General features: G+C 39.8%; 2 protein-coding genes across 4 annotated transcripts; one reads left to right on the forward strand and one right to left on the reverse strand.

Annotated features, from left to right (window-relative positions):
* Window positions 1–3,069: 3,069 nt before the first annotated feature.
* Window positions 3,070–15,174, reverse strand: UTP15 (UTP15 small subunit processome component). The gene is made up of 12 exons (XM_080362264.1): window positions 15,020–15,174; window positions 12,221–12,313; window positions 11,952–12,136; window positions 10,627–10,805; window positions 9,682–9,807; window positions 8,946–9,081; window positions 7,733–7,817; window positions 5,307–5,456; window positions 5,009–5,110; window positions 4,671–4,804; window positions 4,110–4,168; window positions 3,070–3,668 (listed from the first exon to the last, which is right to left on the reverse strand). Exons 1-12 carry the CDS (start codon window positions 15,107–15,109, stop codon window positions 3,445–3,447), a joined length of 1,563 nt encoding a protein of 520 aa, XP_080218390.1. The 5' UTR covers window positions 15,110–15,174; the 3' UTR covers window positions 3,070–3,444.
* Window positions 15,175–15,339: 165 nt separating this feature from the next.
* Window positions 15,340–24,635, forward strand: ANKRA2 (ankyrin repeat family A member 2). Of its 3 annotated transcripts, none has more exons than XM_080362300.1 (9): window positions 15,340–15,363; window positions 16,361–16,762; window positions 18,787–18,945; window positions 20,317–20,382; window positions 22,402–22,499; window positions 22,636–22,761; window positions 23,154–23,220; window positions 23,312–23,392; window positions 23,807–24,635. In XM_080362300.1, the coding sequence occupies exons 2-9, from the start codon at window positions 16,474–16,476 to the stop codon at window positions 23,860–23,862; spliced, it is 942 nt and encodes a 313-aa protein (XP_080218426.1). In that variant the 5' UTR covers window positions 15,340–15,363; window positions 16,361–16,473; the 3' UTR covers window positions 23,863–24,635. The 3 variants fall into 3 exon arrangements, with proteins under 3 accessions (XP_080218426.1, XP_080218424.1, XP_080218425.1); XM_080362298.1 differs by lacking the exon at window positions 15,340–15,363 and adding an exon at window positions 15,479–15,691; XM_080362299.1 differs by lacking the exon at window positions 15,340–15,363 and having other exon boundaries at window positions 16,200–16,762.
* The last annotated feature ends 1,746 nt before the right edge of the window (window positions 24,636–26,381 follow it).

Consider the following 26,381-nt stretch of genomic DNA (forward strand, 5'->3'; position numbering starts at 1 on the left):
ATCAAAATTAACAAAGCAGTTGAGGTCTGGGAGCTCATCTAGTAGTCACCCTCCCCATCCACTCCCACACATTCAACTCCCTGAGCAGAAAGGCAAAGACATGGTTGACAATTTAATACCCCCATGGTTATGTTAGCACTCTGTTCCGCCTGCCAAACTAAATGTAGAACTACTGCCTCTCACCCCATGCTGGAGGGAGCATCCTCTTTTTCTCAGTGTGTACTAGTGACACAAACCCAAGGCTTACTCATAGAGAGAGGAACAAAATCAGTTGTGTGCAACTGCTGATGAGACCATGTTTTGCCTTCCAGAGATCAGAGAGGGTCAGAATGACTTCTCAGACAGAGCACAAGGGAGCCGTCCAGAACTCCATTCCCGACGTTGTTCTGGTCTAACTAGTTAAATCTGTTGGAGTCATAGAATCATACTGGAATCAACCAGATAAATTGCTTCACCAGGAACAGCCATGCACCACCACACCACAGAATTGAGAAAGTGCTCTTTATCTGTCAATCCTATCCATGTTTGGGCTGGGTTAGTTTTCCCATGCCACTGCCTGACCACACGTTGTTTGTCTTTAGTAAGCCTTAACGGGGAAATGGGGATAACATCAGTTTTCTGAATCCAAATATAAAGTACACACACACACACACACAAACACACACACACACCACGCAAGAGTATGTGGTCACATTCAAACTGCTGAGTTTTTTCGTAGAATCATAGAGTATCTCCAGTTGGAAGAGAATCAGTTTAGGTTGGAAGAGACCTTTAAAGGTCATCTAGTCCAAACCCCCTGCAATGAGCAGGGACATCTTCAACTAGATCAGGTTGCTGAAAGCCTCGTCCAGCCTGGCCCTGAATGTCACTAGGGTCATGGCATTTATCACCTCTCTAGGAAACCTGCTCCAGTGTTTTACCATCCTCATTGTAAAAAAAAATCTTCCTTACATCTAGTCTGAATTTACCCTCTTTTAGTTTAAAACCATTGCCCCTTGTCCTATCACAACAGGTCCTGCTAAAAAGTCTGTTCCCAGCTTTCTTTTAGACCCCTTTTAAGTACTGAAAGGCCACAATAAGATCTCCCTGGAGCCTTCTCTTCTCCAGGCTGAACAACCCCAGCTCTCTCAGCCTGTCCTCACAGCAGAGCTGTTCCAGCCCTCTGATCATCTGTGTGGCCTCCTCTGGCCCATCTCCAACAGGTCCGTGTCTTTCCTGTGCTGAGGGCTCCAGAGCTGGACACAGGACTCCAGGTGAGGTCTCACCAGGGCTGAGTAGAGAGGCAGAATCACCTCCCTTGATGCTCCTTTCAATGCAGCCCAAGATAACATTGAGCTTCAGGGCTACACATGCACATTGTCATCTCATGTCCAGCTTTTCATCTACCAGTATCCCCAAGTCTTTCTCCACAGGGCTGCTCTAGAATCCTTCATCCCCCAGTCTGTATTGATATCAGTGGTTGCCCCAACCCAGATGCAGGACCTCGCACTTGGCCTTGTTGAATCTCATGATGTTCACATGGGCCAACCTCTCGAGCTTGTCCAGGTCCCTCTGGATGGCATCCCGTCCCTCAGGTGTCAACTGCACCACTGAGCTTGGTGTCATCTGTAAACTTGCTGAGGATGCACTTGATCTCATTGTCTGTGTCACTGATGAAGATATTAAATAGTACTGGTCCCAATATGGACTCCCAAGGCATACCACTTGTCACCAGTGTCCATCCAAACACTGAGCCATCCACCACTACTTTCTGGATGTGACCACGCAGACAGTTCCTCATCCACCGAACAGTCCACCCATCAAATCCATACCTCTCCAATTCATATCAAACTAGTCTGCTATTTTAATCTTAACTTCTTCCTATGGTTCTGTTAGCCAGACATCAAACTTTGAAGCACTACAGTGGATGCATACTTTAGACATTAATATTGTTAATAAGAACTAAGAATATGTTTGACATCAAGGTCAGTGGTTCTCAAGCCATGGAACTCCAGGCTGCCAAGAGAAATATCCACCTTCAACTCCAAGCACTACTGAAGGGTCATGGAATACTCATTTTGTGTGAAGTCTCCTAAGAGAGATTGCCTGATTAAGTTACACAATTAAAAGTAACACACAGATTTCCTAAGAGATAAAAGAAAGTACAGGTCTATTAGCAGAAATACAATAAAAAAAGTAAGCAGCAAGGAAACTGGAAGTTTAAAATTTGCATGAACATGCTCCTCATTATTACCTATTACCATACTAAGTTTTCAAAACCAGCACATCCCCGTAGCCAGGAACATATATTGCTGACATATTACTTTAAGGGTAGACCAGATACTGTTCCACACTTTTCAAAGATTGTTAAGATTATAGGTAGAACGTGCAAAGTTGCTCATGTTATTTCTACCACTGACATTCATCTCTCACTGCCAAACTAAAGCAAATTCCTTTTGCAGGAAATTAATATTATATCTCAAATAAATTCCAAGCCAAGGGGGAAAATGCAAGTCACAGGAAACCAGCTAAGTACGAAGTTCTATCGTACTGTCACCCTAAATGTGTTGAGTAGGCTTTGGCACATCTGTCTTTCTGAAGTATACCATCCTCCTTCAGCCTTGCTTGAAGTTAAAATAAAACATTACCCCAGCATTCAAATACATACTGATAGCAATGTAGACTCAAATTGCATCTACTGTACATTGAAAGTGAGAAAATTACATAAAAAAATAGTTCTTTTACTTGACTGAGGCTTTTGTCACTGGTGTGCAGTTTACTTATGCACTACATTAATTTAATTTGAATAAATTTCCATTTAGAAATAGGAAACATCTATTTTCTAGAGAATTATAATTCATACATGTATACGCATTGTTTAAGAAACAGAACTTTTAAAAAATATACATAAGCATATTTATTCTATTATACTAAACAAAACAAAAAATAACATGGACTTATTTTGTTTAGTCATTTTGCTGTTTCCTGGGAATTTGTGGAAGTCTGAAATAGAGATGAAAGGAGAGAAAAAGCAAAGTAGTCAAGTTTTATCAAATACATACATGGTTTTATTCCTATGTCCAAGTATGTGAGATAGGATCTTAACCTTAAATAAGGGCAATGACACATTATAATTAGGCAAACTGCAATTATATTCTAGTAAATAAAAATGAAAAATTGTTTTCTAAATCAAATAATGACTATTGTATGCACAAAACATACTTTAAAAGTTACATATAACTTTGGAATAAAACTTTAAAATTCAATTGTTTGAAAAATATTGCATGGAAAATTTTGAAAAAGTCCTTCTTTCTCTGTCTTCAGTAATTCAACCTATTCGGAAACACAGTTTAGAAGACAGACCTTCAACACAGAGGGGCTTATTTTGAAAGTCATGATTATAAAAAGTTACCAGAAGAACAGGTCATGTATTTCAAGTCCACAATTTGTTGTGATGGTTGTCAGTCAATTATTCATATTTGTTTCAATGGTCTCTGTTAGACCATTACTTTTGTTCTCTTCTGGATAAGTAGTACTTTTCTTAGTAAAAGTAGCAAACAGTGTATCCATCATTCCCAAAACTTCTAGTAGCTCCTCTTGATAATCGATTTCTTTTCCTATGGCTTCTTGAAGTTTCAAGAATTGTCTATCGACAATTGCTGATTGCCCAACCACAGGCTGATAAATGTCTGTAAAGAAAAAGTCACTTAAGAATCCACAGATCTATAAAAACATTAAAATGGTCCAACATTATGTACAATTACGGCAATTTTAGTGGTGTTCTGAAAACAGTGCTAATGATTGGTATGTACTCACAGTAAGTCAAACTAACAGTTGTTTTTATGACCCCAGATTCTATTTTTACCTCACTGGAGAAGCAGAAGTCACTTGTACTATGTAAGTATAGAAACACAAAGTATCAAAGATACTTAGAGACCATGAGGAGCTTCCTGCAACCAATGCAAATCAGATACTGACTGTGATCTGGCAATACCTCTTTTTGGATCATTCTCTTGATACTGAGTTCATACTTTAAAACTAATGCATAAAACTTTGGTTTCTTAAAAATGTAGCATCTTTTACCTTATTTCCAAGCCAGCTCTGAGTATCTGTTTTTGCGTTGTACTTACCAGTGATCATATCTGCAACAGTTACCAGTACAGGAGTAAATCTAGGCTCAATGACACGTCTGCAAAAATAGAAGACAGCTCAGTTTTACTGTTTTTTGCCAGCTGCACTCCTCCCATCATCATGCACCTTTCTCATACAGGCACATGGACAATGTTTTCTCTGTCAAAAGGTGGCACAGAACGGCAGTCAGAGATGTGAATCAAAAAAGCGCCGTGAGATATTTACCCTCCTCTTCTCAGGAAGGCAGTGGGGGTTGGAGGACTGAAAAAAGCCTCAAGTACATGAAGACAATGTGCTTCATCAAAGAGACAGAAAATAACAGTGCAAGGGTAGAATATCTGACAATGTAAAATATACTCTCTCATACAACAAGTGAAATTTTTTGGTGCTAACAAGTAAACTAGTTCAGTCCTAGGAGTGAAATCCCAGACCTCGATATCAGAAAGCAGAAGGCATGTGAGATTTCAAGAGTACCAGTGCTCTTTTGAGACACTGTGGCAAAAGTAATTACAAAATATAGGTCTCAAAATAGTCAGAGAGAACTCAGGTTAAAATAATACCTTGCCACAAAGGTAAGAAGGAGATTAATTTGCTTCTCATCTCGGCCTGCAAGTGCACTCCTCAGTGTTCCTCTGCGATGCAGCTCCTGCATGACTGCAACCGTAACTTCAGGAGTATGAAGCCTGATGGGTGGCTGGACGTATGTAAGAAGAGTTTAGTACCACAGCAACATCTTTACACAGAAAACAGGGCTGATATAAGCAAAACCAAAATGGAACCCACACAAGTTTCATTATTTTCTAGGTACACAGTGAAATAAAATTAGCTTGACATACAGAAAAAACCCACATCAGATGACAGCACATAACTCTTGATGAAACAAAACGCAGTGCCTCACCTCCAGTACTGCATCGAGGGCCTTGGAAGACTGAAAGCTCTTCAGCAGCTTGTCATATTTCCTCAAAACGCGTTTTACTGGTTTACTGACACAGAAATCTTCCTGGAATTGAAAGACAAGTTCAGAGTAAGACAGACACACAGAATGGATTAGATGTATTATACTACATTAACAAGCTTATATGTCTTTGTATCTTCCCCCTTTTCCCTTTTTTCAATTTAGCACAAACCAAAAAAAAAAAAAAAAAAAGACATTTTGAGGAATGCTCCAGTATATATTTTCTCTCACCCTCCTATACCTGTTTTGGCATGTAAGTTCTTCCTTTCACATGGGTTCTATATGCTGGTTGTCTCTTCTTTTGAGACTCTTCTTTCCTTTCTTCAGGCTTTCTGTGTTTAACATTTAGCACTCCATTGGTCATGCCTACGACTATGGTTTCATCTTCAGGCTAAAATGAAGAAATCACAGAGTGAGGAACCCAGTGTTTTATTTGATAATACATGCTCTACCATACAGATTATTGCATTTTTATGCTTCATGCTAAGGCTCTAATCACACTATCATAGAATGACTTAAGTTGGAAGGTCCTGTGGTCAACTACCTTATTCAAAACAGGGACAGCTTCAAGTCTATAACAATAAGCAACGTTATTAATCTAATACACTTTTAACAAATAGTTAGAGGGATTACAGCCTGACTACAGAAGCAAGCTTAAATATGCATTAACATCCTTCTGTAAGTATAACCTATGACAGTTTGTTTGTTTGTTTGTTTTCAATGAGGTACAACTGCCTTTGGCTATTACATGCTATATATAATCGACATGAACACCATCTATGAGAAAGCGATGGAGCAGCAGGATTTTGAGAAACATGTGAAAGTTGCTCAAAATACAAGTTACTGGTACAAGTTTTACCTATATAGCAAAGGTTGTACATATTTGATACTAAAGTTTATAATTTTAAATGATACACTGGAGAAAAACACTGATTTCGTATATAAAATAGTGAGTTCTGACCTGTTACTATTATCTTAACAGATAATGCTATAAAAACTTCAAACATGGGCCAAATGCTCAACAAGAAAACAACAAGAAAAACCTCACAAAGTGTTAGGAATTACTACAGAATAAATAAAAACTAGCAAGTCATTACACCACTGAATAAATTAATTGTTTATCCACATCTTAAACCCTACATGAGTCATTCTCAAAACACACTAGTGGATTCAGAATAGAAGAATCAAAAACCCTGAGGAGAATCAAAGATTGGCTTGATTTGAGACAGAACTCTTCAGCAGGGGAAAGAAGACAATTGAGGAGGGATATGATAAAAGCATACAGAATTATGACAGGTATGGATGGAGATCTGCTGGTCAATGTCTCATTTAGGGGCATCAAATGAAGCTAATGAAGGACCAAATGGAACAAAACAAGGCAGTTCTTTACACATCAAGTAGCAGAAATGTGGAACTCCTTGTCTAGGAACATAGTGAAGGTTAAAAGTTTGTCCAAAGTCAAGGAGAGACTGAGCAGGTTTATGCAAGATAAATTCTTCGAAATACACAGAAACTGTACTCTGATGAGCAAATTTCTCATCTGAAAATGAGTTTAGAGTTTGGCAGAATAACAGGAAATTTACCATATGCACTTACCCTGTTATTAGTTTTCCATAGGCATCTACTTACAGCTATAGTTGGAAGCAGAGTCTTGACCTACACTAACCTTTAGTTTGGCCCAGTAGAGCCAGCCTTATGTTCTCATATGACAATTTAAAACTCAAGGCTTTTAGTCAATATGAAAGAAAAGATCGTGTTTCAAAAGACATGTACACACTATGGGTATCTCACGTTTTGCAGCTGCTGTGGAGGTTTAAAGGGCATGGGGTCTTCACCTCAACCAAAATAATTCAGAGCTCGTTTAGCTCTAGCTCCCTAGTGAACAAGGCAGGAAACGCACTAAGGAAAACACCACTTCCATGCACACCTTAGGTTCCAGGAGACCAGGACAATAGTAAAATATCAAATGTAGTAAAGATCCCTTCACAGTCCCTTTTACGTGTCTTTCAGACACGACATAAAAGGGCAATTACATGACAACAACATTGTTTTAAAATATAGAGCTAGCCTCCAAATTTCTGACCAGCAGGTCATTTATCTATTAGAATTCAAATGTTTCAGAGAAATTAGTCTTTGCTTTCTGTTTCCAAGACAATAAGTCACACGCCTTGGCAGACAAGTTTGTTTATGCTCATGTTTATGCCTCTTTCCCCCTCTTTTCTTCCTCAGGCCAATCTGACACCAACAACTTTTAAAATAAGTTCACTCTATTCTAAATTTATCAACAAATTAACTACTTTTTATTTTTATCACTGCCGCACAAAAGGACTCAGAAGGTTCATGAAAGGCAAAAGATTAGTAAAATCTTATTAAAGTCAAAGGACTACCCTTCCCATCTGAACACCTTCCCTATGATTTATACTGTCCTTGATAAACACATATTTTTGTATAGATGTAATCAGGTTACATCTGAACGTATTATGTATTATGTTTAAAACCTCGTAATGCATTTTTTACTCCGGAGGAATATATTCAATCATCCTACTTTGCATGTACAGCATTATTCTGAAATGGGTACTCAATAGCAATAAAAGCAAAAAATAATTACTTCAGTGACTTAGAGGTATCAGTAATTACCCTGCCTAGAAAGATTTCTAATTTACTTACCGACAACGCAAGACTGAGGATGGACGTTGCATAGTTAAAGCTGTGGACTACTTTGTAGGAAGTAGTACTGTAAATCTTCACATGCCTACATGGAAGAACAATAATTAAAACCTTGTTAGTCACACCTTATTGCAGACACTTTACAGGAACTCCATCACTCTTAACTTCTATATATCATTTAAGGAAACTGAGTATTTATACAAAGCATTCTTCAGACTGCCACTGAGCTTCTTGGTTATTACCTCTCCTGCAACAGAAAGCTTCTGCTAAAAGATACACAAAAGTCAAGAAAGGATTACCCTTACCCAAAAAAAAGATGAAAATGGGGCAAGAACAGAAAAAGAAATTGAATGCAGATGCAGTGACTATCTGACTTTAGCAATGCTTATCAGGAAAGAGTAAGACAGCATTTCTCCAAAGTTGTTCCTAAAATTTAAGTGTAAGATCTATTGACAATTTCTGGAAATAAATCCACAGATATTCTTGTATCCAGCTGTTCTTTAATGATTTGGTTGAAGGTAGGAAATATTTAACAAATGGGAAAACAAAACATTATTTTACAAGTATGAACTTCAGTCTTGTGAGCACTGAATGACAAGTGTGATCCTTCATCTTATATTTTGTCATCATAAAGCCTGAGGAAGCCTGGGAAGTACAAGAGGGAGAGAGGAGAAAGGGAGGGAGCAGACCGCTGTCATTTCAGACTACTTCATATTTCTAACGTCTCAGAGACAACATATTGAGTACTGGTACTCAGCAACTCAACCCAAACAAATGAAAACGCAGGGAGGACATATTTCACCTGTTCACCTTGGTTACAGAAAGCAACAGCATAGAGACACAAAAATCAGGCTCTGTAGAGGTGAATACTAATACACTTTCAGTTATTTGAAATGTATTGAAGTGTAGTTATTTTACAGAGACTGCAAAGGTCAGTTCAGAAATTCAGAAAAATGACTATTCAAAAGTTCCCTACAAGCATTCCCAAATGACACATGCAACACTTAGTGACATTCTGGCTAATAAAAGGTTAATGGATACAGCAGTACAGACCTTGGCCCCAACACATGTTTTTAAGTAAGCTTTATCTCTAACAGTTAAAAGTGTTTAAGCCCCAAAGACATGCACATATTTCATAGTGGCATAGAATTACCTTCAAAGCAAAAAAGTCCTTAAGAATTTAAATCACAACAAAGCCACAAAATATACCAACCTGTCCAAGGATCCTGACAATAACCTCTGGCCAGAGCTATTCAGGCATAAACAAGTTACAGTTTTATGGTGATTTTTAAGTGAAACTAGTAACTGTCCGCCTTTTAGTATATCCCAAACTTTGACATAGCGACCGCCTGTGAGAAGGAAGCACAAAAAACAGTTTGACATACATACACATTTATGTTTCTCTGGAGAAGTTTTCACATTGATACAATGGCTCCTTCGTAAAATAGTCTTCTGTACCTACTTACCATCCCCACCCATTACAACTGCCTCCTGGGACAAAACACACTACCAGCCTGCTCTTTTTTTAGGCCACTCTGCAGGCACAGTTGAGTGATTCAACATACTTTTTATAGAAAAAAGAAGAATGTAGACACCACTGGGTTACAGGACTTCTGATACAATGGTAAGAAGATAAAAAAAACTTGTCAATCATCAAGAGAAAGACAGTCTCACCATTTCAAAATTTAATTATGTTCATTCCTTCACTTTAGCATAGGGCTAAAGTGAGTTTGTTGGGTGGTTTTTTTTTTTTTTGACGAACCACAAGAAAATCAAATCAGAGACAAAAATACCCCTACCTTCACCCTCCAGATCAACACAGATTCCTAAAGAAGATCTTGTATCACCTGCTACTTCATTACCAAATGAGAACAACATACAAGAAAGCAGCAGCTGAAGTATTTCTCAAGTTAGGGCCACAGAAAAGAAATTTGATTTTACTGAAGTACCTGCAGATACTAGAAGTCCACCAGACTGGAATAGAAGCACACTCTCCACAGGGTGGCCATGTTCTATTGTCATGACACTACTTTTTGTTCGTGCATCAAATAGTTTCACGGTGTGATCATAGGAACCTGCAAACAACACCAAATATAGCTTCAGTTTCCTAGTTTCAATTACTTCAGGAACTAGAACAGCCACATCCTACAATCTAAAGGAGCTCCTGCCAAATGGAAACATTTTTAAGCCATACGCTGAGAACACCTTGTGGTTTACATTAATTAATTTACAGCCTTCAGGTAGGAGAAGTCTTCCAATTCTAGCCCTACCAACATGTAAGGCCTTAAAAGTAATTTAAGTCTTAATTTTATTTCCATTCCATTAATCAAGTGTATTTATATGAAAAAAAAAGAGTAGGCAACCTGGTGAAACCTTGTCTCTTTTGGCTTCTAAAGTAAGGAATACTAATTTTTTTCATAGCAATTTACCACAGACTAATAGAAAGCTACTGCTAGGAAAATAAAAAGCAATTAGTTTCAAATAACTCCTCATCTGACACATTACTTTTGAGTCTGCCACTTTGGGGCTGTACAAACTACAATGGAACTACTGTCCTCCTCTGGAACCCTGACAAAACACTGAAGTCTGGCCCAACTAATGGACACATTAACAGGACTTTCTTAAAACTTTAAAAGGACAGTCAGAACAGTCCAATTAACTCTAATAGGCTAAAGCAAAAAGATGTTAAAAATTAGTTAACTCAGAGTTTCCCTACCAATATCAGTGTCAAATTTAAAAAGCAAGCAAAAAGGAAACAACAAAGCAGGCATTGAGCAGGAAGATAGATCCTCCATGTTTAAAATATAATAAACAAGATCCTACTGTACCAAAAACTATCTGCATTTTTCTTCAATTCAATCCAAAAGAAGCATGTATGAAAAAGAAAATCAAACCTGTTATGAAAACATCTGCATTCACTTTACTTGCACAGCCGCATCTCACGTAGTCAGTATGCTCATTGTATGAGATGATTTCTGTACCATTTGGAATATCCCACAAACTTGACGAATAATCATCACCACCAGAAAATATTCGGTATTTATCAGACAGGAAGCCCACTACATGAACAGCTCTAGAAACCAAAGCCCACAGCACACAAAGTTAAAATATATACTTGTTTCCAGAGCAGCTAGTCTTCATGAAGAGCTTATTAAGATATTCTCTCTAACTTAAGAGTGCAAAGTATTTACTTTTGGAAGTTACAAAGCCTCACTTTAGAGGTTAAAAACACTTTAGTTTTTATATTTCCAGCCAGAAAAGGGTCATGCTGATAGATGCTTACCTAAGCACTGATATGATCTGCCTTAAAGGTTTTACAGGTCTACTAGCTGCTCATTCAAAAGCTGTAAATTCTCCTGTTACTTAGAAGTCTGCACACTAGCACTGTCCTTTAGAAAAAAATTATAATAGTGAGTTTTAAGTATGACTGGGTCAGACACTTTTCTTGTCCTTTAAAACCACTATTTATATCTGTATTATTAATACCATCGTAACATCCCGACAGAGAATGACTCTGACAGAAAACACAGATACTCTAAATCTTATTACAGTTTACCTAGTGTTTAGGACATAAAATAATATCACATCTATAATGACAGACCTAAAATAGAAACACTCTTAAAGTCTGCCTGTGTGCTTTCCAGTGAAAGAAGGTTTCTCATTGTTGTTCTACATAGATAAAACACGTATTGCTCTTCCACAGCATGATCTGTTTAATCTAAGGATTATTACTCTCTTCTCCTCACTGGTACATCAGAACTCTTCTTCTAACTCCTTTCGGACCCCAACCCCATCCCACAATCAGGCACTTGTTCTGTTTTGGTTTTTTTAAGGGGTGCCCAGTCTTACTGGTGTATTTCTTCAGTGGTTTTGTTCAGTCACTTTTTAGAACTCTTTTCCTGTCAGCATCAAATAAAATGTGCTTATCAATGCCATGTAGTCATGAGACTATGTCTACACAACATATTAACAGACATCTACCTGAATTAGAAAATTTATTTATTCTTCCATTTACTCAATTCATATCTAGAATTTTTTTTAAATCCGATTTTGCATCCAATTTTAAAATGTAATTTTCAGTAAAATCTACATCATACAGTTGCAAGCAATATATTACAGATCAGTGTTATTCAGTTTTCAGCAACATGCAAAGCAGACACATGTAAATACATGGAACAAGCCTGTGCACACAAAGGAAAAAAAAACAAGGCTGTCTTACTTAGTAGGACCATCGAATTGTCTCAGTGGTGCTCTTCCACTAACGTCAAAGAGGCGAATGCTACCTTCCTCGCTGCCAGCCACAAGCAGATTGCCATCATCACGGTATGTGGCACAATAAGCAGCATCTTTGAACCGAGAAAACGTCTTGATTGGTTCCTGAGAGTAGCGGCCATAAATGTGGATCTAGCAAAATAAGAAGACATTACATTCGATCATATGATACCAGTTGATGGACAATAACACAAAAGCTTCGAAACAGCCACTTACCCTTGAGGAGGCTGTGACAGCATAGTTATATGGAGGAACCGGGGAAAAGTGGATTTTATTTACTGCACCAAATTCCTTTATCTGAACAGGTGTCTGAAATAATTGTGATAAAGATAATTAAATACCCATAAGCACATCATCAAAAATGAAAACAGCAAAACAATACCCATTCTTCATACTAAGAGATTAAAACTCCATTTTGAACCAAATTATTTTAAAATACAATCCTATTGAGTTTATATTCCGCCAGGCTACGCTGCTCTTATAATTTTTTTTCCAATTAACACATTAAAACCAACCCATTAACTACACGCTTTGAGGAAAAAACATAAACTCACGAATGCTTAAAAATACTTGGACTAGCGGCACGAAAGCAGAAAACTAAAAGGCAAGAAAGAAATGCAAATGCAGGGGAAGCAGGGATGGGTATGTTGGAAGAGCACAGGGACACTGCCCGGTTGCGTACAGGTCGGGGCAGGAATGCTAAGGCGCACCTGGAGCTGAGCTTGGCACAGGACGCAAACAATAACAAGAAGGGCTTCTACAGGTACCTCAACTGGAAAACAAAGGACAAAGCAAGCACAACCTCCCCAAAGAACTTGAGTGGCAACCTGGTAAAAATGGGCAAGGACGAGTCTGAGGTACTCAATAATATTTTTGCTTCGGTCTACACTGGCAACCTCTCTTCCCACTCCTCTTGAGTAGATGAACTGCAAGACAGGACTGGTAGAGCAAAGTCTCTCCCACTAAGAGAAGGTTAGGTTCATGACCACTCGAGGAAACTGAACATACATAAGTCTACGGGATCTGATGAGATGCATCCCAGAGTCCTGAGAGAACTGGCTGATGTAGTTGCTAAGCCACTCAACAAGGTATTTGAGAAGTCATGGCAGTCAGGTGAAGTCCCTGGTGACTGGAAAACGGGAAACATCACACCTGTTTTTTTAAAAGGATAGAAAGGAGGACCCTGGGAACTACTGTCCTGTCAGCCTCACCTCTGTGCCTGGGAAGCCCATGGAACACATCACAGAATGTTAGAGATTGGAAGGGACCTCAAAGATCACCTACTCCAACAGATCCTCCTAGGAGCTGTGCTGAGGCACATGGAGGACAGGGAGGTGATTCGAGACAGGCAGCATGGCTTCACCAAGGGCAAGTCCTGCCTGACCAACCTAGTGACCTTCTGCTATGGAGTAACTACATCAGTGGAGAAAGGAGGGGCTATGGATGTCGTCTATCTGGATATCTGTAGGGGCTTTGACACGGTCCCCCACAACATCCTTCTCTCTACATTGGAGAGGTATGGGTGTGACGGGTGGACTGCTCAGTGGATGAAGAACTGGCTGAATGGTCTCATCCAGAGAGTATTGGTGAATGGCTCAATGACAGGATGGACACCAGTGACAAGGGTGTCCCCAAGGAGTTCGTATTGGGGCCATTACTCTTTATTATTACATCTTCATCAACGACATAGACCAGGGGTGTCAAACTCATTTTCACCAGGGAACCACATCAGCCTCACGGTTGCCTTCTGAAGGGCCAAATGTAGTTTTAGAACTGTATAAATGTCATTTTAGGACTGTATAAATAGTCCTAAAATTATCTTCAGATCTTTGAAGGTAAACATGAGGCTGATGTGGCCACCGGTGAAAATGTGTTTGACATCCCTGACACAGACAGTGAAATCAAGTGCACCCTCAGCAAGTTTACAGATGACACCAAGCTCAGTGGTGCAGTTGACACCTGAGGGACAGGATGCCATCCAGAGGGACCTGGACAGGGTCAAGAAGTTGGCCCATGTGAACATCATGAGATTCAACAAGGCCAAGTGCGAGGTCCTGCATCTGGGTTGGGGCAACCACTGATATCAATACAGACTGGGGGATGAAGGAATCTAGAGCAGCCCTGTGGAGAAGGACTTGGGGATACTGGTGGATGAAAAGCTGGACATGAGCTGACAATGTGCATGTGCAGCCCTGAAGGCCAACGTTATCTTGGGCTGCATCAACAGGAGTGTGGCCAGCAGGTGAAGGGAGGTGATTCTGCCTCTCTACTCAGCCCTGGTGAGACCTCACCTGGAGTCCTGTGTCCAGCTCTGGAGCCCTCAGTACAAGAAAGACATGGACCTGTTGGAGAAGGGCCAGAGGAGGCCACACAAATGATCAGAGGGCTGGAACAGCTCTGCTGTGAGGACAGGCTGAGAGAGCTGGGGTTGTTCAGCCTGGAGAAGGTGCCAAGAGAGATCTTATTGCATCCTTTCCGTACTTTAAAGAGGCCTATAAGAAAGATGGGGCCAGACTTTATATCAGGGCCTGTTGCGATAGGACAAGGGTAATGGTTTTAAAATAGGAGAGATTCAGGCTAGACACGAGGAAGAAATTTTTTACAATACAGGTGGTGAAACACTGACTCAGGTTGCCCAGAGGGGTGGTAGATGCCCCATTCCTGGAGACATTCAAGGCCAGATTGGATGGGGCCCTGAGCAACCTGATCTAGGTGAAGATGTCCCTGCTCACCGCAGGAGGGCTGGAGTAGCTCAAGGTCCCTTCCAGTCTAAACTAATATATGATTCTGTAATTCTACATCTCTGAAAAAAATATTCAAGGACAATAACTACGTCTGTTGGTCCAACCCGGGGCACAACTCAGCCGCGTTTCCCAGGAAGCCGTTTAACAGGTTCCAGTGCGGTACTCCAGAACCGCTTCTGACCGAAAGCCCAAGAGCCGGCAGAAGCAGCTCTCGGGGAGCAGAGCGCAGAGTGCCCGGGCAGCCCCGCTGCCGCGCGGCGCCACCTCCTACCTTGTAGCCCCGCCAGTACAGCGTGTCCTGCGTAATCTTCTCCCCGAGCTTGGGGAACGCCTGAACCACCACCGGCTTGTACGCAGCCATGTCTGACCAGGAGCGGCCGCCGCCGAGCGCTGCTCCCGCCGGCGCCCGAAGGCCACGCTGCGCCCGCCGCCGCGATGGCGGGTCCCACGCCGGCCGCCGGGACACACACCGGGATCGTGTGCGTACGACGTCATCAGGAAGCGACTCCCCCGGCCAATCCACACCGCGGCGAAGGGTGAGTGATGCTCTCCTGCCCCGGGGCGGCGTGACGTCACTCCTCCCTCGACATCAACGGCCGAAATGGCGGCGCCGAGGTGAGGCGGGGCTGCGGGAGCGGGGCCGCGGGCCCGCGTTGCCGGAGCGGCCCCAGGAGCGCTTCCCGGAGCGCTTCCCGGTCGTTCCCGGTGGGAGATGCTCTGCCGTGTCCGTGAAGGGTGTCGCCGCGGCCCGTTCCCGTTCCCGGCGGTCTGCGGTGCGGGGAGGGCGCCAGGAGCGGCTGCCAGGCCGCGCTGCCCGCCAGGCGCTGCCGCGGAGCCCGGCCTGACGCTGGGTTTCCCGCGGTGCTGTCAGAAATCCCCGGGTGCTGCGGGATGTTTTGCTGTCATAGATCGAAAACGGATCGACTGTTTTCCTACATGCGTGGTAGAAACCACTGACAGCCAACAGTAGGACAAGGGGTAGTGGGTTCAAACTGGAACACAGGAGGTTCCACTTAAATTTGAAAAGAAACTTCTTGTCAGTGAGAGTGACAGACACTGGAACAGGCTGCCCAGGAAGGTTGTGGAGTCTCCTTCTCTGGAGACATTGAAACCCACCTGGACACATTCCTGTGTAACCTCATCTGGGTGTCCCTGCTCCAGCAGGGGGATTGGACTGGATGAGCTTTTGAGGTTCCTTCCAATCCCTGACATTCTGTGATTTCTCTCAGGCTATGAAAAGACATAAAGTCATAAATGTCTCTTAAACTTTTCTTTCAAGTCTAATGTGTTTAGGCAGTTAAGTCATCTTCTTATAGCTTGTTCCTATCTTAATAGAAATGTGTTTGGTTGTGGTGGGTTTTTTGTTGCAACCAGACTAATATTCTGAAGTGTCTTTTAGATGAAGCTCCTACTGCCTTCATTGTGGAATTTGGCTTAAATATCCATATAATAAAATCTAAGTGAAAGATTTAGTCAATAGTTTGTGAGGGCAGGGAGACTGATATTTTGGTAAGATTTTGACTATCAAAACCAAATTCTGTAAGCCAGGTTATATGTATTGTTTATGCATTACTTCACCAGAATTTTGTTAACCTGTTTTGCCTGTGTTCAGTTTCAGGTAGTTCAAACATCAGCATCTCTAGATACAGCTTTGTTGGCTGGAGCTGCTCCTGGCTAGAAGCTATGAAGAAATATTTTGCATAAAACTTTTACGTGACTGAGGCCATGGCATCTTCAGCAAACTTAGATGCTGGTGCCCAGTTAATTGTGGAAGAATGTACCACCAGCTACAGCCTTCCACCCATGCCAGATATTAAGGTGGAGCATCAGCTTGACTCCAGCACAGAGGAAGGCCCAGCTCAGAGTGTCACCATGGGAATGAAATTCATTTTGCCCAACAGATTTGATATGAATGTCTGCTCACGATTTGTGAAATCTTTGAATGAGGAGGACAGTAAAAATATTCAAGACCAAGTTAACTCTGACCTTGAAGTGGCATCTGTCTTATTTAAAGGTTGAACTTTATGGTATAAATTTTTATGTGTGAACTGTCTTATCCTTTTTAACTGTTATTTTTTTTTAAGTCTCTGCTTTATATGTGTGTTGATCAGTAATAGTTTTCCAGCATTTGTTCCCTTAACATTTTTACTGTATGCTTAATGGATTATTGATGTAAAATCAATTTCCCCAAAGATTATTTTTAAATCACAGTTTTTTAAAACTGAAAAAGTAGGTGTACAATAACTCTCTAATTTAATGAGAGCTGATGCTATTTATGAAAACAAGCTTCTTTTGTGTAGCATGTCCTGCGATATCCTACACATTGCTGAATGTATGTATCTTTACAAAACACTAATGAGAGTCCTATATGATCATTTGAACTTCAGTAGCTTTCTGCAGCATGTTTAGTCTTTTCACTAGTATAAAGACAAAAGAGGTCATGCAGTTGACCTTTATCAATATGGCTGTACAAAACCTGTAGTTGTAGTGATTGGCTTGCCAGTTCAGCTTACACTATTCGAAAGTAAATGTTGCTGCAATTCTGGATCTCTGCAGTTAATGTCCAGCCATTGCTAGGCAGCTTCTTCAGACTTGATCTGTGCTTTCTCATGGCTGAGCATATCAATAGAGAACAGAATTAGGACTTTCATCTATTTCCCCTTAAAAATTGTGGTTTCCAGCTCTTGCTGTGATATTTCAGACTGTTAGTGATGTATCTTTTCAAGAGGTTGAATTTGTCTCATTTCGTATAACAAACACAAGCTTATTGTGGATTTTGATGATTTTTCTGATTCATATTGTTTGGCTGCAGTTCAGCCATTGTAATTTTCAAACTTTTTTTGATTTGCAGGCCCTAAGTGCTTACTAGTGGAGCTGCAGACCTGAACGTCAAAGTTAGACCCATCAGCGATAGGGTTGTTTTTCTTAGGTAACATTTGTGAACCCCTTAGAAGTAGTCCTGCGGATCCAGGGACCGCAGGTCAAAAATCCCTGGTAGGTCTCTTAATTTGGTCATGTCAGCTGTAGCTGTTTGATTGGCAAACAAAATATAGTTTCATTTCCATCCTGTTACCCTCTACTTTTAATTGATTCTCTCACCAAATTTGTGCTTGGGTTTATGATCATGACGTTCTCTATGGTATGAAGTCAGTGTGCATGTTAATTGCTTCCAATCATTTATTATTTCACAGTAATGTCAAATCAATTTAGCCAGTAATGGAGTCTAATCCTTCAATATGTTTTTCCAGTATTTAATCAGTTATCTTCTTAAAAATTATTTGGTTTCTCAGATACTTCTCAAAACATACTTGTGAAAATTAGAAGCCAAGATAAGGTACATTTTTTGTAATTAAATTAGGTTAGATTGTAATAGAAAGCTAGAAAAGTTAATACAAATGAACACAGCAGCACTGAGTGATTTCTTGAATTCTAAGTGGTGACCTGCTGTTGCATTTTATATAAGATAGTGTGGAATATCTGTCTTCCTGCTGGATACATACTCGTAAGAAATTCGTAATGTCGTTACAGTTTTATCCAACGGGAGCGGAAAAAGTCCTGATGAAGAAAATGACTGAAGGATGTCTCCACCCATGCAGTGGGCTGGTTAGAGAGTGGGTAGAGGGGTCAGCTGAGCAGTTACCTGCCTACATGGCTAAGCAGAGCTGCATCACATTACTGCACTGGACAGTGTTAGTGAAGGTGTGACAGGCTAAGTGGAGCCACCCCACCTGATGAATCTGTGCCAGGCATGTTCAAAGTCCAGACAAAGGCTTACCTTATTTAGATACCAACTGGTCTCTGGGTGATGTTACACCATACTGAACATGTTGGGTAGCAGCATTGTTTTATGCCAGGAATGAATACAACCCTTTATTCAATTCTCACACACTGGAAAAAAGCGTATGTCACAAAGCTTACTTAACATGGATTTTAAAGATCTTTTGGTACTGTGGCTTTCTTGTTCGACTTGGAGCCTATGGCTTGCTTTGATGCTCTTACTAGTACTAAAATTCTGTCTGTTTTCTTTGTTCAATGTAGCTGAATGCAACATCCACACTTCTCCTTCCCCTGGTATCCAAGTAAGACATGTTTATACTCCATCAACTACTAAGCATTTCTCACCGATAAAACAATCAACTACCCTAACTAACAAACACAGGGGAAATGAAGTTTCTACAACACCTCTGCTTGTAAACTGTAAGTATCCTTCTGCCTTACTGTTGATAATTATTTTGTGAAGTGTATGTTAGATGCTTCACAGATTTTTCTGATATTTTTTCTTTGGTGTTTTAGTGTTCTGTGATTCTGTGAAACAGTAATATAGGAAGAAAACATTGAGGTAGTCTTGTCTAATTTCATGTGGTCTCAACTGCAAAATAGTAGTAATCCATCTGTTGTATTGAATCCATGACTGAAGCTTTTTTTCCAGAAAAAATTCAATTCTTGGTTTAAAAAATACAGATCAAGTTTTAAGTTAATGTGCTTCATATACTTGTTTTCAGAACTTGTGGATCTTGTAAAATTTGTTAAAATTAGATGATTGGTAAGTGCTACAGACTGCTGCAAATATTATGATTGTCACAGATGTTGAAAGTCAAGAAGGCAGTACTACATATGGGGTTTTGTTATTCTTAATTATCAAACATTTTCTTTGTAAATTATTATCTGTAATTTACTTAATCTATAAATTATTTCCTGTATAAATTGTAAGTCCAGTGTTTTAACCAAAAACGTTGCTTGCATGGAGAAAGTTAATCTGAAACTGCAACACAGGCCTCTGAACAAAATACACAGTCTTTCTGAAAAAAAAAATCTACCTTTCAAGTGGCAAAAAGGACAGTGAACATTTATATTTTGTGTAATCATTAGCTAATTTTGTTATGACATAATGTCGATAATGTATTATATATTCCATCCTGAGCACCTTTCAGACTTGCTCCAAGTTGCAATTATCAAAACCATGCATCTGTAGAGAGTTTACTGTGTGAACAGGGATTTTTTCTTCATAATCTCTTAAGAATTGTGCTGCTTTTAACGACTGGTACTTTTTATTAAAAATAATTTTTTTAAAAAAGTCTTTTTTCTTCACCTGTAGATGTCATGTTGTGTATAGTGTTTTGATGTCTGATCTGTAGGATTTATTGAGCAGTATGACAGGTCTCTTGATGACATGTATTCTCTTAGATGTTATTTTTAAACTACATAGCCTTAAGTTGTCAAAAGATGCTTATTTTCTTTTGATAAGTGTTCTTAATATGATCTTGAGTTGCTGACCACGCAGCAGAAAAGAGAGCCTGTTGCCTTGTAAAGAGTCAGTGTAGGAAGTAACTTCACTTTCTAGTATGATTTATACATTGGTTAAAAAATTGTCTAAATCTGTTAAACTCTTTGGAAATTTTTCATTTTTTAAGATAATTATTCCAGTTAAGAGTATAAGGTTAAACCTGTCTACACTCTCAGATCCAAGTTCTGTACTGCTCAAGCAGGTGGGCATGTTATGCCCAGCTCTAAATGGAGCACAATGAAAATTGATGTGTGTAACATGGGGTTTTGTTTCCCTTTTTTCAGCTTTATCAGTGCATCAGCTGGCTGCTCAGGGAGAAATGTTATATCTGGCCACACGTATTGAACAAGGTGAGACACAGGGGGGTTAAATGCCTTCCTTTTTCTTTGGGCTATTTATAACCCTGTTATGCTTGACTTTTTACCCAAAGCTGTATTTTTTAAAAATCATCAATTGTGGTACAAATTGGAGGATGTTTGAAGTATCTGTTCTTTGCTGGTGTGGACTATTCTTTCACATCTATAATTTGTATTTTAAATTTAACATTAGCATTAATAGGAGTTGTAGGTAAATCTCTTCCTCCCCCTGCTCCCCAGCTGTATAGGTAATTGTGGAAAAGAGAAGGGAGAATCTGTTTGTTCTATCAGAACAATTATTCTTTTTTGTCTTGGTAATTTTAAACACATTTATATTAATAGTGATTTTCCAATTCTATTTAATCAATCAACATACAGAGCTATATGTTGGTCATTTAAGCTATAGCTCACACCTGCAGCACTACTCGTTCTGAGCTGTGTGATAGTCTTCAGTATGACATTTGTGTGTCCGTAGTACAAATACAAAATTTCAATTCTATATAACATATTGAATTAAGTACTTTTAATAGTATATTCTTACTGTACTATTAGTAATCAGCATCAGCAATGCATCTCTGTTCAGATGTTTACTGGAAAGCAGGTGATGAGTCACCAAGTCTATATACTTTGTAATGAACCATGTCTATGGGAAGAAAATTTATTCTGGAGTGTCAGTAACAGTTAAAAAGGGACATTGTGGTGCTATGATAAGTATGGGATTTTTTTAAGTACTTAGATATTAAAAAAAAAAAAATCCACCTCAACTACTTAACTCAGCCTTGTTCTTCTTCCAGCTGCACTAGAAGTAGACCTTAATTGTTTCTGTAAAACTGAGCTATAACTGGAGTTATACCATCTATATTGTTTTACAGGCTAATAATTTACAATATTCTGTGGCTCACTTTGTTGAAAAAGAAAACCACTTTTCAGCATAATACAGAACAGCTCTTTATTTTCAAGTGGCCCTTCTTTCTTCCACAGTTTATTGCAGGGCAACAATAAAAGTGTGGCAGATGCTCTCTATTAACCCACACACACACTAAGGAAAGTGAAAAGGTGGAAAAGAGAGACAGACTTACAAGATGAAAAGTTTTAAAAGCTTTATTAATAATAATAATAATGATAGAAATAATGCAAAATATACAAAACCAATATTGAATCTTCCTGAGTAGCAACAGCAAGTGGCAGACACTAGGAAGTCCTGAACTGGATTCTGCAGTAGACAGGAACTGGATTCAAGGATGCATGAACTGGCACCAGGATGAGGATTGCAGGCAGCAGAACAGGCAGGGTCCTCTTCAGACACTGGCCATAGACCAAGACCCTTATGATCCCTCAGCTTTGAACTGGGTATGACGCGGATGACATGGAATACCTTCTTGGTCAATTTGGGTTACCTGTCCTCCCTTCCTTGCAAGTATGGCCCTTGTACAAGCCCTCACTTTATGGGACATAAGAGGTCTACCAGCGACCTTGGCTGCTATAGCAATAAAAGACAAACGTGGGCCTTTTCTGCATACAATTCCTACCATTAGGTCAGTAAAACTGTAAACAGCAGGTGTTATCAATTCTGGAGCAAACACTGTCTAAAAAATGTGCAGCCAACTTCAGAAAAATGCAGTTACTTAGAAGAACTTAGCTGAAACGAAAATTTGCTAAGAGAGAATTGGTCCTGTTTTATTCAAAACCAAGACACTTTCCAAAAATAATGCCCAGATTACAGACAACTTGTAGCATTTCTGAGTAAAATCAGAGTTTGATTTATGGGTCTTAAAAAAAAAAAAATCCAACTCTGAGATTTTACTTTTTTCAGTTGGATTTTTTTTCTTTCTCGGACAGAGATATTTGCACCACCATCGAGACAGAATTTTGTTTTCAAAGTTAAGATGAGAATGTCTTCTGGGAAATGTTGGTACCTCAGTCTATTCCCCATGGATACATCAATGTATTTCACCAGCTTATACAGTGCATTAGTGAAAGAGATTACTAAGCTGCATATTTTTCTTTAAACAGAAAATGTTATCAATCATAAGGATGAAGAAGGATTTACGCCTCTGATGTGGGCTGCAGCTCACGGGCAGATTGCAGTAGTGGAATTTCTCCTCCAGAATGTAAGGAAAAAACCACAAAATTTATTTACTTTTTAGTTCAATTTGCCTTCCTAAGTTTGTCAATGGTGCTATACACATAAAAGTTTTAAAGTACTATGTAAAACCTCACTTTAAAAAAATGTTGTTGTTATTTCAGGGTGCAGATCCTCAGATTTTGGGCAAAGGGCGAGAAAGTGCCCTGTCACTGGCTTGCAGTAAAGGATACACTGATATTGTCAAAATGCTGCTGGACTGTGGAGTTGATGTCAACGAGTATGACTGGGTAAGACTCTCGCTTGCATTTATGTCAGAGGGTACTTTGATCCGAAGTTTGAAATAGGGCACAGCACTGACTTATGCTTGAAAATTGTTCTGCCTCTTCTGAAATATCTGAGAGTTTCAAAAATTCCATAGGTTAAGGGAAGTTTGCTGTACTGGTTCTGACTTCTTGGTAAAAAGAGAATGAGACAAACGTGGAGTCCTTATAGGAGGGTGAACCTACAGTCTAAACAGTAGACAAGAAAAGATGTAAGTTGTGAAGAGCCGAAACAAAACCTCATTTTTATAAAACTTGTGAAGTCTCTTACTGGTACATAGAAGCATACTGTTGTGTAAGGAATTGAGTTGCAGACTGCTCAATCATTAAGTATCTAAGACTTTTCCCTGCTTTTGCAGAATGGAGGTACACCTCTGCTATATGCAGTACATGGGAACCATGTGAAATGTGTAAAAATTCTCCTTGGTAAGTAGACTGTCCAAACTGAATTATCAGTAATAATGTACTGCTAATTCTCATTGTCAGAAATATGAGTTTCTTTTCCTGGTTTACATAGAAAGTGGTGCTGATCCAACTATTGAAACAGATGCTGGCTATAATTCCATGGATTTGGCTGTAGCTTTGGGATATCGGAGTGGTGAGTGCTGCAAATGTAAATTATTTTATTTTTGTTTTTACTGCTCCTTGTTTATGTTGCTGCTGTAATGGCCCAGTAGAGTTTTTGCAACTGTAAGAAGATTCCTTCCTGACAGTCCTAATACACTGAAATGTATCAGCTCAAAATGGGTAGGAGTTTCCATCCCTGCCTCAGCCAGAGAACAGATCATCACCTGCAAAAACAATTATCTGCCTTACTGGGTGTATTGTTTTTGCATTATGTGAGGCTTTTATTTTCTGAAGGGATGCAGACTCTCTTTCCAGATTGAATTTTTTCCTGTCTGTTTGTTATTAAATGGTTGTACAGGATGAGCCAGTCAGAAAAAATAGTATAACCCTAAAGATGTGGAAGAACATTGAACACTGATTAACCTGATATTTTTCTCTGCTTTAGTTCAACAGGTTATTGAGTCTCATTTATTAAGGCTCCTTCAAAATATCAAGGAATAATGGTTCGCCCTTCTGCAGATGTCAGTTCTTGGCTTAGAGATATGAACTGCTTTTTAGCCCTGTAATCAGTAAAAAGGGTTGGTTGTTTTTTAACTTTACCTCAGTTCAACTATTTGCTGTTTTTAGTTAAGCTTTTTAATGTGCTTCCTCTTATTGTTGTTCACAGAACTATGGATGTCATCCTTTTTTAAAATGTATTTTATATAATTCTAAAATAAAAAGTTGTTGTGCATGACAAACTTTGTAAATAAACCCAGTTTTGACTATTTAAATGTTTACACTGAGTGCAGCGAGTGGCACTGTACAAAGTGTTCTACTTGATTATGTCATTGATAAATATTCACAGGAAGAAGTTTCTTTAGATATTGCAGTATATCACCACAGAAGATAGATGTCTTTACTGTTAGTAATACCAAAATGCACACAACGCGTGGTTGTTTTAAAGATCCCTTGTTAATATTACTGTGTCAGCTTGTAGCTTTGTCCAGTTTTTAATAAGATGGTAATTGAAGGACTCTGATGGTAGTTTAATTCATATCTGATTTCTTTCCACTTGCTTCTGCCTTCTTTTTGTAGTCTCGAAACAACTAGGCCTGAGTGTCCCTGGTAGAAATTTCTCTGGTATAAGTAAGCCTAAGGGCCAGTGCAGAATTCCTAGCTCCTAAATATCCTCCCTGCCAAGACTGAAAGCAGTCATCAGCTGTAAGGGAAGTCAGACCCTGCTGCATTCCAGCCTTCTTCAGCCAAATTGTGGAGAATATGGAAGGGGCCCATAAGGACCACCAAGTGCTTCCGTGCTTCTCAGAGTACTGCCTAAAACTAAACCACATGACTAAGAGCATCCTCCAGACACTCCTTGAACTCTTGACAGGCTTGGTGCCATGACTACTTCCCTGGGGAGACTGTTTGACTGACCACCCTCTCAGTCAGGAACCTTTTCCTAGTGTCCAATCTGAACTTCCCCTGATGCAGCTTCATTCCCCTTCCTCATGTCCTATTGTTGGTCACCAGAGAGGGGAGATCAGCACTTCCTCCTCCACTGCCCACCTCAAGGAATCTGTTGGCTGCAATGAGGTCAGCCCTCAGCCTTCTTTTCTCCAAGCTGAACAAACTTAAGCGACCTCAGCTGCTCCTCTGAAGTCTTGCCCTTGAGGCCTTCCACCGTCTTTGTCACCCTTCTCTGGACACGCTCGAAGTTTGATGGCCTTCTTACATTGAAGCTCGCAAACCTGCACAGAGCACTTGAGGTGGGGCTGTACCAGCACAGTGGAGAGTGGGACAACCACCTCCCTCACCCGGCTGGCAATGCTGTGCTTGATGCACCCAGGGCACTGTTGCCCTCTTGACTGCCAAGGCACACGGCTAATGTTCAACTTGCCACCAACCCAAACCCCCAGACCAAACTCCCAGATCTCTTTGTGGGGCTGTCCTCCAGCCCCTTGACCCCCAGTTTGGCGGGGGGGATGTCCCAGTGTGGCAGGTTAATTAAAACAGCAATTTTGATTTTGAAATCAGTTGAAAGATCAGGCAATGTTAACCGATTTTGTGGGATCGCTGCATTTAATCAAAGCTACACTGAGTAATGGGATGTGATAGTTTTGCACAAATAATAGACAAGCTTTTGAAAGAGACTTTTCAGAATCTTTTCCACTGACAGTACATATGGATCCCTTGTGTGGTATTGATGTCTTTCCATAAGCATTTATCCACTGTATCCAGTAGAGGTCTGGCATCTATTCAGATATACAGAGCTCAAACCCCCACCTTTCTTCCCCACTCCATGGGCAGTAGGCCCAGTCTCCAATTTACTCTCCACCTAAGGATCACAAGACATGAGTGGACTTGGGGAAGTTACTGTATTCCTTCTATAGCATCTCTACTGCGTTTAATTCTTCTGTTTGAAAATCATTCCACACACAAAGGAAATCAATACTGTTCAAAGTGCATGCACTGTGATCCTGATCAAAGGTACTGGAAGGCTGGGGAATAATCCAACCAATTTCTTTGGGTCAGACCCAGAGAAATAATGAATTCAAAATGCTAACTTTGTTTTTTTCTGAGTGACTGAAAATACAGTAAGGGAAAAATGTAGGAAAAAAGTGCAAACCTACATGGATTAAACCTAAGTTTGTGGCCAAATTTCTGTCTGACTCTGGACTGAAACATCTGCAGTATATAAAAGGGGTAAATCAGATGAGATTTAACCTCTGAAATGTTGTTGGTGTGAGAGCCAGTCTGAAGATCCATTTATTTTACTAAGCTGAAATCTGAATGAACCTTATGGGAGGTGAAGCAAGAAAATATAACTGACCTTGGAGGTGTTTTTTGCAATCCTTGCAGCACTTAAGTGACTATATGTCTCTCAGGCTTTGACACTTGTATTTTTAGGTAGGGTTTATGCCAGTTTTACTGTACCATGCGTGAGTAAATCAGATGGAAGAAACAGTAAATTTGACATACCTTGGAAGCAAGAGATAGAAATTGTTTCATAATCAAAATCTAGAAAAACATGTCTTATT

The sequence above is a fragment of the Nesoenas mayeri genome, assembly GCF_963082525.1.
Source record: "Nesoenas mayeri genome assembly, chromosome: Z".
NCBI classification, from domain to species: domain Eukaryota; kingdom Metazoa; phylum Chordata; class Aves; order Columbiformes; family Columbidae; genus Nesoenas; species Nesoenas mayeri.

Bases quoted from the DNA above. Each gene is read 5' to 3' on its own strand.
- UTP15 (XM_080362264.1), bottom strand. From the start codon at position 15,109: ATGGCTGCGTACAAGCCGGTGGTGGTTCAGGCGTTCCCCAAGCTCGGG. The intron at 5,111-5,306 runs GTATAGGAGGGT...TTTCAATTCCAG, and splicing joins GAACTTACATGCCAAAACAG to GAAGATTTCTGTGTCAGTAA. The intron at 3,669-4,109 runs GTAAGTACAACG...TTTTCTTTACAG, and splicing joins TGTTGCAGATATGATCACTG to ACATTTATCAGCCTGTGGTT.
- ANKRA2 (XM_080362300.1), top strand. From the start codon at position 16,474: ATGGCATCTTCAGCAAACTTAGATGCTGGTGCCCAGTTAATTGTGGAA. The intron at 22,500-22,635 runs GTAAGGAAAAAA...TTGTTATTTCAG, and splicing joins TGGAATTTCTCCTCCAGAAT to GGTGCAGATCCTCAGATTTT. The intron at 23,221-23,311 runs GTAAGTAGACTG...TGGTTTACATAG, and splicing joins ATGTGTAAAAATTCTCCTTG to AAAGTGGTGCTGATCCAACT.